The following is a 12,316-nucleotide window of genomic DNA, read 5'->3' on the forward strand; positions in this document are numbered from 1 at the left end:
ACAGCAGATAATACAAAAATTCCACATCTAACTAAAGACATGGAATGTATATCTGCATCTCCTGAGAATCCAACATGACTGAAAAAATCCAAACACAGTCTAAGCTGGACAAGAAAAAACAATGAATAGTACTGAATAGTAAAGCACACAGCATGTGTGCTGCAGAAACAAAACCCAGACACTTATCTTGGCTGATTTGGCAGCAGGGCAGGAGGAACCAGACAGAGATGTAAAACCTCCAAGAACAATGGACAACTGGCAAGGGCTAATGGATCCTGCAAACCTAAACACCCAGAGAGAGCTGCAATCAGCAGGGACACCTGCTCAGGATTGCAACCCAGGGACAACTGTATTACCACCAACAACCACCGGAGGGAACCCAAGAGCAGAATTCACAACAGTACCCCCCCTTGAGGAGGGGTCACCGAACCCTCACCAGAGCCCCCAGGCCGATCAGGACGAGCCAGAAGAAAGGCACGGACCAGATCAGCAGCATGGACATCAGAGGCAAAAACCCAAGAATTATCCTCCTGGCCATAACCCTTCCATTTGACAAGGTACTGAAGCTTCCGCCTGGAAAAGCGAGAATCCAAAATCTTCTCAACCACATACTCCAACTCCCCATCAACCAACACAGGGGCCGGAGGATCAACAGAGGGAACCAGGGGCACCACATATTTCCGCAATAAAGATCTATTGAAGACATTATGGATAGCAAAAGAGGCCGGAAGGGCCAATCGAAAAGACACCGGATTAATAATCTCAGAAATCCTATAAGGACCAGTAAACCGAGGCTTAAACTTAGGGGAAGAAATCTTCATAGGAACATGACGGGAAGACAACCAGACCAGATCCCCAACCCGAAGCCGGGAACCAACACACCGACGACGGTTAGCAAAACGTTGAGCCTCCTCCTGAGACAACACCAAATTGTCCACCACATGAGCCCAAATCTGCTGCAACCTGTCAACCACAGAATCCACACCAGGACAGTCAGAAGGCTCAACCTGCCCCGAAGAAAAACGAGGATGAAAACCAAAATTACAAAAGAAGGGCGAAACCAAGGTAGCCGAACTAGCCCGATTATTAAGGGCAAACTCGGCCAATGGCAAGAAAGCCACCCAATCATCCTGATCAGCAGACACATAGCATCTCAAATAAGTTTCCAAAGTCTGATTAGTTCGCTCGGTCTGGCCAGTTGTACTGTTATGATCCGGTGACCTTGGAGCCGCATGAGACTTTCTCTGGAGTAGGTGGAACCTGTACTGACCGCAAACCCTAAACTGACACAGCAACTAGAAGTAGCCGTGGGGTGTACCTAACACATCCTAGACACCTCGACACAGCCGGAGAACTAAAAACCCCTATAGATGGAAATGGGAATTCTATCTTGCCTCAGAGCAGAACCCCAAAGGATAGGTAGCCCCCCACAAATATTGACTGTGAGTATTAGAGGAAAGACACACGCAGGCAGAAAACAGGATTTAGCAAAAGAGGCCACTCTAGCTAAATAGAAAAGGATAGGATAGAATACTAAGCGGTCAGTATTAAAACCCTAAAAATATCCACAGCAGATAATACAAAAATTCCACATCTAACTAAAGACATGGAATGTATATCTGCATCTCCTGAGAATCCAACATGACTGAAAAAATCCAAACACAGTCTAAGCTGGACAAGAAAAAACAATGAATAGTACTGAATAGTAAAGCACACAGCATGTACAATGGACAACTGGCAAGAACTAATGGATCCTGCAAACCTAAATACCCAGAGAGAGCTGCAATCAGCAGGGACACCTGCTCAGGATTGCAACCCAGGGACAACTGTATTATCGCCAACAACCACCGGAGGGAACCCAAGAGCAGAATTCACAACAGGGCAGCATCCTGGGAGGAGGAGGTGTCCCATCGCTGCGGGGTTGGAGGCCCTGAGCTCTCCTAAATGTCGGCACTCAGCAGAGTCTGGGGCCCACAGAATCACCCCACTCCTACTGCCACCGGCCTCCTGTGACCCTGCTCCACCGCAGTCGACCTCCTGTAAGCTACCGTAAAATAACTAAATAAACGCACCATCATTTTATTTAAAACATTTTTTTTCTATTTTCCTCCACAAAATTTGGGTGCATCTTATAGTCTGCTAAATACGATATACATGTCACCAAATAAGATTTCAAATTTGGTTTAAAAAAAAATGCTAATTTTGTTGTATATATCACATTTGTAACATGTTAGCATTCAACTTGTGAATTAAAATAATGTTGTTTTTTAAATTCAGGATTATTTTCCCATGAGATACATTTCAAAGACATATTACCTTAAAGGTCATCACAAGATGGCTGAACTGAAACAGTGTTTCTAGGTCAAGTCTAATGCTGACCAGGTCAACTCCTAAGGAAAAAAAGGTTTACATGAGCTAAAACTTTTTATCTTAGGGTGCTCATCCAATGACATGAGTATTAGCGTAACCAAATTCCCACTGTTGTAAATTCCCACTGTAGGTAAACAATATATGTGTATACAGTTATATTCTGTATACGGCCATCTAAAACAGAGTTGTTCGCAGCCATAAAACCTTATTGTCACAACTCACACCTTTGACAAGGACAAAACTGACTGTGTTGCTTGAAGTTTGTAAACTCTGTCACCAGATTCCACAACACAAACTGCATACATTATTAAATAAGTCTTAGACCTAATGAGCCTGGTGTATTTTAAAAACCATGTTATGAATTGCTTTAAAATCATTTTTTTTAAAGTTTTGATACCTGATATTTAGATGACCTATTTATGAGTACAGCTCTAGCTCTAGCTAGAATTATCATTATAATCATTTGTCATCTTAATATTACGGTTACACAACCATTCTGACAAGGATTTTCAAATTAAGAACATCAGGTCTAAGAAATGTATTTAATAGTATACTGTATGCAGTAATGCTGTGAAATCTGGTGACCAATCTTCTTTAAATATTTTGTGTATTCCTGCATAATTCTTTCTCTTTCTTCAGTGGAGAGATTACTAAACAAAGTGATCCAGAACTCTTGCAGAATTTGCATAGGAACTACTTTGTTTTTGTATAGTCAGTGACTGAAGTAAGATTTCTGGAGTAAAGAATACCACAGCTTGTCATGAATTAGATGAAATGTTGCATTATGCCTCCACCACGCCATGGTCTACTCTCCACAGCTCCATCCATTTTAGCAGAGCTGTGAGAAACTGACATGAAAATGCCAAAAGTCATAACATTTTGTGCAATTACAAGTTATGCAAAATTTTTTTGCAAATGTTCAATGCAATTTACACTAGAATTCTGGTGAAATTGATTTGATGAATTGGGACTAAAGTACCAACAAAATGAAACATGATTAAAAAGAGTTGTAAATAATACAAAAGCGTCAAAGTTTTTAATGGTAGCAATATTGGTTCAGAACATTTCTATAAAGAATGGCACACAAAATTGGTGTCAAGAAGAGAAAACTGTTCAACATGTCTAGTAGGTTGTACCATTCCCACCTATAGCATTGCTTAACGACTTCTAAAGTATGAGACAATCAAAACTCACACTTAAATGACATCTAACTGAATGATCCTCCTAACTTGATTAGGAGGACCTCTTACTGAACACATATGGTCCAATTCATCAAACTTTTACGCCAAAAAAATTGTTCAAAAGAATTGCAAAATTTAGCACAACTCAGAGTGGAGTGGAGCTGGGACAGGAAGGGAACGTGGTGAAAATGTGACACCATAGTTCGACTAATTCATGACTAGATGTTGCGCTCCTTTCTAAAGAAATCTTACTACAGCTAGAAACTTGAGTAAGATTTCTGATGTTGCACATGGAGGTACATGCCACTCATCAGACATTCCAATTCATTAACCCCTTTAACCTCGAGGGTGGTTTGCATGTTAGTTACCAAGCCAATTTTTACAATTCTGACCACTGTCTCTTTATGAATAACTCTGGAATGTTTTAATGGATTCTGGTGATTCTGGCATGATTTTTTCATGACATATTGTACTTCATGTCAGTGGTAAAAATTTCTTTGATATGACTTGCAATTATTTGTGGAAAAAAATGGAAATTTGGTGAAAATTTTGAAAATTTCGCAATTTTCCAAATTTGAATTTTCATGCCCTTAAATCACAGAGATATGTCACAAAAAATACTTAACAGGTAACATTTCCCACATGTCTACTTTACATCAGCACAATTTTGGAACCAAATTTTTTTTTGTTAGGGAGTTATAAGGGTTAAAATTTAAACAGCGATTTCTTATTTTTACAACACCGTTTTTTTAGGGACCACCTCACATTTGAAGTCACTTTGAGGGGTCTATATGGCAGAAAATACCCAAAAGTGACACCATTCTAAAAAGTTCACCCCTCAAGGTGCTCAAAACCACATTCAAGACATTTAGTAACCTTTCAGGTGCTTCACAGGAATTTTTGCAATGTTTTAAAAAAAATGAACAGTTAACTTTTAGTGATGAGCGAGTATACTTGTTACTCGAGATTTCTCGAGCATGCTCGAGGGTCCTCCGAGTATTTTTTAGTGCTCGGAGATTTCGTTTTCCTTGCCGCAGCTGAATGATTTACATCTGTTAGCCAGCATAAGTACATTTGAGGGTTGCCTGGTTGCAAGTACTAAAAAATACTCGGAGGACCCTCGAGCATGCTCGAGAAATCTCTAGTGACGAGTATATTCGCTCATCACTATTAACTTTTTTTCACAAAAATTACTTCAGATCCAATTTTTTTCATTTTACCAAGGGTAACAGGAGAAATTGGCCCAAGAAAGTTGTTGTGAAATTTGACCTGAGTACGCTGATATCCAATATGTGGGAGTAAACCACTGTTTGGGCGCATGGCAAAGCTCGGAAGGGAAGGAGCAAGTGGGAAGAGCGGGACAAAGCACCAGAATTGGTGCATATAATAGATATGCCTTATCTGGGGTTGCTGCATGCTGCTATTTTTAGGCTAGTGAGGCCAATATGCATTGCCCCTTACCAGGCTGAGAATACCAGCCCCAGTGGTCTGCTTTAGCTTGGCTGGTTGTCAAAAATGTGTGGGATCCCTTGCTGTTTTTTCAAATTATTTCTTAAAATATATTGTTGATAACCAGCCATGATAAAGCTGACAGTTTTATTTATTTATAGTGCAGATGCCGGCTGATGAATACTCCCATCAGCTGCCTCCTGCTCTTGCTGTTATTAGTGGCAGCAGGTGTAGATTGATGGGAGTAGTAGTCCCATCAGGCGACACCTGTGACTGGAGGTAAACTTTTCACCTCCGGTCACAGCTACAGGCTCACGCTGTCATCTGACAGCGTGGGAGCCACAGCGCTCTGACCGGTAGTATTAATCTTACCAAAGATCAGAGCCGTCGGTGTTTCTCATGTTGTCATGAGCATGAGAAATGCCCGGTGCTTGGGTGCAAACCTGAGCAGTAACACGTACTTCCTGGTGAAGTCCGTGTTCAAGGTCCGTACCCAAACAGTAGGTGTTCGGTACAGACCCCAAACTTTACTGTTTGGGTTTGCCCATCTTTACTAATCACCTCTGCTCATTCACGTGCTGCTCTAGACTCTTCATATATCACAGTCCTACCTGTGGGCACTCACCATCTCCTCAACACTACCACCAGCACCACTCTTCTGTGCACGTGTGCCATCACCTCAGTACTAGCGCCACCATCCTTACTCTCCTCAACATGTGTGTGGCCTGATGGGATGGCACATGTGCAGAGATGAGTGGCAGCAGCTCTAGTGATGAGGGGGATGGCGCATAGACTGAAGTGCACGTGCAGAAGAGAGTGGCGGCGGCAGTAGTGCTGAGATTATGGCACACGTGCCCCCTCCCACACATGTGCCATAGGCTCTCCACCACTGCCCTAGGGTATGAACACGATTACCATTTAAATACGTAAACAAGTACAAAATGGCTAGAAAGGTCAGTAGTCAAATGTGATATCCACCACAATAATAAAATGTATATCACCAAAACCCCATATACAAACCAGATGTTATACACAATATTAAGAAGATATTCATTGGAGTATGTAGTTGTTAGTCACATACTAAAATGACCATAACCATAGTATCCATTATAGCTATGTTACATGTGTGCTCAACAAAGTTACCGATACACACAAGTTTCCTCAACGTGTGACAACTGAGCACTCGTCTGACTTTCAGCTGCCTCTCCCAACTGCCAGAGGAGAACTGCCTATACACAAAACACTAAGCTCAGCCAAGTTATCATGTGTTTCAAAGGGGAGAGAGAGTAGGTAAAGTTGCTGCCAAATTGCTATGACAGAGTCTTATCTCCCGAAGAACAAAATGGTCAGGCATTAGAATTCAAACCGTTGTGTCCCATGACAGCATCATCTGTTGGGGAATACTCAATTTTTTTTAAAGAATTTTCAAAATTTCCAAATAACAATTAATATTTACATATCTTGTATATAAAAGTTCTTAATAAACTGAACTGAATAATTGAGATCAGACCATCCTGATTGGGTACACCGCGTCGCGGTGGGATGGCTTTTATGCTTTTTGATCAAAATAGTGACAACTAAGCACCCTCTTGTATTTACATGTACTTTTACTATTTACTTACTGTAGGTTATATACTCATTATAGTATACTATAATATTTTATTGCTTAATTTTTAGAGTTTTACTATTTTAGCCCTATCACGGTCTTACCATTTTCAGACTGCCACCACTTCTTTTTCCAATCTGGATCAAAAGTTGAAATTACATTTTCAATCTGATGACTATTGGTGTGATAATATTGATTGTAAGGATTCCTAGAGTCACAGATGAAACATTTCTGATCATCCTGTGTAAAAAATGACACATATGGCTATTAAACATTGTCTTATTGTGATAAGCATATTGTAGGAGAGAAAAATCAACAATGTAGTAACTACTAACTGCAAAATAAGCTCAAATTAATAATGCAATCTGTTCTATTAGATATCCTACTATGTTTTTTATCACAATGTGGAGAACAACTTTTCTGGAAAATAAGACAAAATTGTAGTAGTGAAGTATAAACTCCAAAATAATTAAACCATGTGCACACTGGAAATTTTTCTCTTTTTAGAGCATGACACATAAAGCATAGCTAGATATCAGGAATTTGGGTCAAAGGTAATTCATCCACACAAAAAAGAAATAGCAAAGTTACATAAGAGACCAAGATTTAACTACAGATTTTAAAGCGGTTGTCCAGGACTTTAACATTGGTCGCCTATCTTTAGGATAGGTTATCAATGTCTGACATTATCACTGATCAGCTGTTCCCAGTGTTTGTGGCATTCGTAACTGCTCAGTTACGGAGCTGCACAGTAGAGTTCCGTCCATGGAATAGTGGAAGCAGCCCGATACTGCACATTCACCCCCTATTGATTTGAATATGGGGTGGATGGGCAGTACTTGTCCATGGCCACTATACAGTCGATAAAGCTGTGCTGAGCAAATACGTAACTGAGTAGTTACAGCCAAAGTCACAGGGAGTAGCTGATCGATGAGGGTGTTACACCCCCACCGATCAGACGGTGATTACCTATTCTAAGGATAGGCCATCAATGTTAAATCAACATTACAAAAGAGCATTACATGCATTAAACATAGCTAGCGACTTTATATAGAATTATGTTTATATCAAGTACTAGCAGACAAGATGGCAGAATAAGTGTGTTCCGTATCAAGGAGAATTTTTAAAAAAAGTTGAGAGTGATATGCTAATAAGGAAAAAACAAAGATGAGAAAGAAAAGGAGCAAAAAAAACTGACAAGAAGAATAAAGAGAAGAAAAGAGTGGGAAGAAATCTAAACATTGTTATAGCATGCTAAGGACGGGTTACCCTGAGGAATTGTTCTAGACTTTTTAGATATTTCCATAGTGCCACAATAATACTGTTTATCAAATGTTACCTCCAAGTAGCTGATGATGCAGTATCTCTCCGGCTCTTCCTGCCCACATGTTGAAGATGCGGACAGCTGCTTGCTGCGTCCTACTAGAAGGTCTCCAATCGTTGGGTAACACGAACCATCTTCACAGCTCCCCTGTCCATTGACAAGACTTAGAAGCTCTCATTAAAGAAAGAGAAAAAGAAACATACCTGATGTCTGCATGAAAGATTTTATTTCAGTACAATACAGAATACTCTTATTGTCTTTGTCATTTTTATGTCATCATAAAATAGTATAAATGCATGAGGCTAGATCAGACTTAGTCTTTCTAAAGATACATTTTAATGGAGAGAAAGTATTATTAACATGACAGTGAGATAAATAATAATAATAATAACAGCGATTTTGGTCACCAACTTCCATTATTGTCCATTACTCCTCACCAATCGTTATACCGATGCCTCTACCTTGTGCCAGTCATTACACTGGTTACCCATCCACTCCAGAATCCAGTACAAACTTATTACTCTCACCCACAAAGCACTCCATGGCTCAGCACCACTCTACATCTCCTCCCTGGTCTCAGCGTATGACCCTACCCGTGCTCTCCGTTCTGTTAATGACCTGAGGTTAGCATCCTCAATAATCAGAACCTCCCACTCTTGTCTCCAAGACTTTTCACGTGCTGCGCAAATTCTTTAGAACGCACTACCCAGGTTAATACGATTAATCCCCAATCCCCACAGTTTTAGCCCTAAAAACGCATTTGTTCAGACTGGCCTATTGCCTCAACAAACTAACCTAACTATCCCTGTGTGGCCCATTCAAAAAACTTAAACGCATCATGTTCTCATACGCTTTATGCATTTAATAGCCCTCGGTGTCTGTACTGTTACATACTTAGGCTGATAACCGGTTCATGCAGCTTTACATGAGCACCTGATTCTTACACTATGGCTGGTCCAAACAACGAAAGCAATTGTTACCATCCACCTCTCGTGTCTCCCCTTTTCCTCATAGAGTGTAAGCTTGCGAGCAGGGCCCTCATTCCTCTTGGTATCTGTTTTGTTCTGTGTTTATTGTTATGCTGTAATGTCTTTTGTCTGTACAAGTCCCCTCTATAATGTAAAGCGCTGCGGAATATGTTGGCGCTATATAAATAAAATTATTATTATTATTACTGTCACCTTGAGTCTGCATTCTCATGCTAAGTGTCTTTTTTCCTTAGGCTGGGATCCCATATTGCTGGTGCTGATGGAGGAACTCATCCCATTGTTTGCAATGGGATCATTCCCACCTTTCCTGAGACAGGTGCAAGACTGGGGGCATGATCACAATGTTTCTTGTAACCGTGTGATCAAGTATCAAATCAGCACTTGGGAGTAAAGGTTTGCTCAGAGTGAATGAATCTGACATGTGCTGTTTCATTATTAATGGGTCAGCACTAGGGTTGAGCGAAACGGATTGTTCATTTTCATAAGTCGCCGACTTTTGGCAAAGTTGGCGTCTCATGAAACCGAGCCGATCCCTGTGTGGGGTCGGCCATGCGGTACGCGACTTTCGCGCCAAAGTCGCGTTTCAATGACGCTAAAAGCGCCATTTCTCAGCCAATGAAGGTGGACGCAGAGTGTGGGCAGCGTGATGACATAGATCTCAGTCCCCACCATCTTAGAGAAGGGCATTGCAGTGATTGGCTTGCTTTCTGCGGCGTCACAGGGGCTATAAAGGGGCGTTCCCGCTGACCGCCATCTTACTGCTGCTGATGTGAGCGTAGGGAGAGGTTGCTGCCGCTTCTTCAGAAGCAGGGATAGTGATAGGCAGGGTACATAAAGCTGCAAACCGCTTGTGCTGTAGCGATTTCCACTGTCCAACACCACCTTTTGTTTGCAGTGACAGTGGAAGCTACATTTTTTTTTCCTCAGCGCTGTCGCTCATTGGGCTGCACTAGAAGGCTCCCTGACCCTGATAGCTGCGTTGCTGTGCCTGTGTGTGTACGATGCTGTGCAAACCAACTGCTTTTTTCAAAGCACAAATCCTGTATTTCCTTCCTTTCTGCACAGCTATCTTGTGTGTTTGTCCACACTTTTGTGTGCAGCAGTCCTTTTTCTAGCTGCCTGCCATACTTTTCTGAGATAACTGCAGGGAGATAAATCTTGGCAAGTCTGCCTCCGTGCCAGTCCTGTGTGTGGCTTCTGTCTCTCATTGTGTCCCACCGAAAAGCAGTGTGTGTGTAATACTGGTCCTTTTTGTTTTTTGGGGGTAAATTCTCCCTTTTCAAAAAAAAAAATAGTTAGTGGGAGATAAATATTGGCAAGTCTGCCTCCGCGCCATTGCTGTGGGTGGCATCTCACTCTCATTGTGTGGCACCGAAAAAACCACTGTGTGATACTTGGCCATTTTTTTTTGGGGGGGGGGAAATTCTCCCTTTTCAAAAAAAAAAAATAGTTAGTGGGAGATAAATATTGGCAAGTCTTCCTCCGTGCCAGTCCTGTGTGTGGCATCTGTTTCTCATTGTGTCCCACCGAAAAGCAGTGTGTGTGTAATACTGGTCCTTTTTGTTTTTTTTGGGGTAAATTCTCCCTTTTAAAAAAAAAAATAGTTAGTGGGAGATAAATCTTGGCAAGTCTGCCTCCGTGCCAGTCCTGTGTGTGGCTTCTGTCTCTCATTGTGTCCCACCGAAAAGCAGTGTGTGTGTAATACTGGTCCTTTTTGTTTTTTTGGGGTAAATTCTCCCTTTTCAAAAAAAAAAATAGTTAGTGGGAGATAAATATTGGCAAGTCTGCCTCCGTGCCAGTCCTGTGTGTGGCTTCTGTCTCTCATTGTGTCCCACCGAAAAGCAGTGTGTGTGTAATACTGGTCCTTTTTGTTTTTTTGGGGTAAATTCTCCCTTTTCAAAAAAAAAAAATAGTTAGTGGGAGATAAATATTGGCAAGTCTGCCTCCGTGCCAGTCCTGTGTGTGGCATCTGTCTCTCATTGTGTCCCACCGAAAAGCAGTGTGTAATACTGGTCCTTTTTGTTTTTTGGGGGTAAATTCTCCCTTTTCAAAAAAAAAAATAGTTAGTGGGAGATAAATATTGGCAAGTCTGCCTCCGTGCCATTGCTGTGGGTGGCAAATTCACTCTCATTGTGTGGCACCGAAAAAACCACTGTGTGATACTTGGCCATTTTTTTTTGGGGGGGGTAAATTCTCCCTTTTCAAAAAAAAAAATAGTTAGTGGGAGATAAATCTTGGCAAGTCTGCCTCCGTGCCAGTCCTGTGTGTGGCTTCTGTCTCTCATTGTGTCCCACCGAAAAGCAGTGTGTGTGTAATACTGGGCCTTTTTGGGTTTTTTTGGTAAATTCTCCCTTTTCAAAAAAAAAAAAAATTAGTGGGAGATAAATATTGGCAAGTCTGCTTGAGTGCTGCTCCTGTGTGTGCCATCTGTCTCAAATTATTGGGGCACAGAAAACCGAGTGTGTAACATTGGGGCTGATTTTCCTTTCAGTGTCAGGCACCTATAAAGGTATATATAAATTCTACAGAAGTTTGAGTTCACCTTATAAGTTGTTTTACAGTAACAAATAGCGTTACTTTGGTTACGTTTTGCAAACAATGAGGAAGTCTAGTGGAAGAGGTCGTGGCCGTGGGCGGTCATTGTCAGCTGTTAATGATGGTAGTGGTGGTGGAGCATCAGGTGGTCGTGGTAAAAGCAGTACAGCACCTAAGTCTCGAGTTGTTGAGCCAAAAACGTCGTCTGCCTACACAAGGCCTCGAACGCTCTCTTTTCTGGGAGTAGGAAAACCACTTTTGAAGCCGGAGCAGGAGGAACAAGTATTGGCTTTCATTGCTCACTCTGCCTCTAGCTCTTTCGCCTCCTCCTCGGAAAGTGCCAAATGTCAGAGCAGTGCATCATCAGTGGATGCTCCCGGTCAGGAACAAGTCACTTCCTTGTGTCCTTCACCCAGAACAAGAGAGAAGGATGCGTCAGTTGACACAACAGGTTACTCCATGGAGCTCTTTACACATACCGTTCCTGGGTTAGACAGTGAAACAGTTAACAGGCCATGCCCATTAGAAGTTGAATCGGACATGGAGTGCACAGATGCACAGCTACAGCCAGATTACTATGCTGTTCCTTTGACTCAGACAAGAACATTGCCCTCGCAGTGTACTAAGGCAGAATCAAACCCAGCGGAGACTATGGTGCCCCGTCACGAACGCTATACCACAGGCTTACACGGTGACACAGACGAAGTTGCACACGACATAGAAGAGGAGGTCATAGATGACCCAGTTGTTGACCCCGATTGGCAGCCATTGGGGGAACAGGGTGCAGGCGGCAGTAGTTCAGAAGCGGAGGAGGAGGAGCCGCAGCAGGCATCAACATCACAACAGGTTCTATCTACCGGGC

At 41.9% G+C, this 12,316-nt stretch overlaps 1 protein-coding gene across 3 annotated transcripts in view; it reads right to left on the reverse strand.

Annotated features, from left to right (window-relative positions):
* Positions 1-12,316, reverse strand: part of LAMB4 (laminin subunit beta 4) — a 394,745-nt gene that overhangs the window by 332,224 nt on the left and 50,205 nt on the right. For all 3 annotated transcript variants that reach the window (XM_077264810.1, XM_077264809.1, XM_077264812.1), the window contains exons 3-5: positions 7,946-8,103; positions 6,711-6,846; positions 2,317-2,390 (exon numbers count right to left, since the gene is read on the reverse strand). In XM_077264810.1, coding sequence (XP_077120925.1) covers positions 2,317-2,390; positions 6,711-6,846; positions 7,946-8,103 — 368 coding nt within the window. The remainder of the gene's footprint in view (positions 1-2,316; positions 2,391-6,710; positions 6,847-7,945; positions 8,104-12,316) is intronic.

Source organism: Ranitomeya variabilis, chromosome 5 (assembly GCF_051348905.1).
Source record: "Ranitomeya variabilis isolate aRanVar5 chromosome 5, aRanVar5.hap1, whole genome shotgun sequence".
NCBI lineage: Eukaryota > Metazoa > Chordata > Amphibia > Anura > Dendrobatidae > Ranitomeya > Ranitomeya variabilis.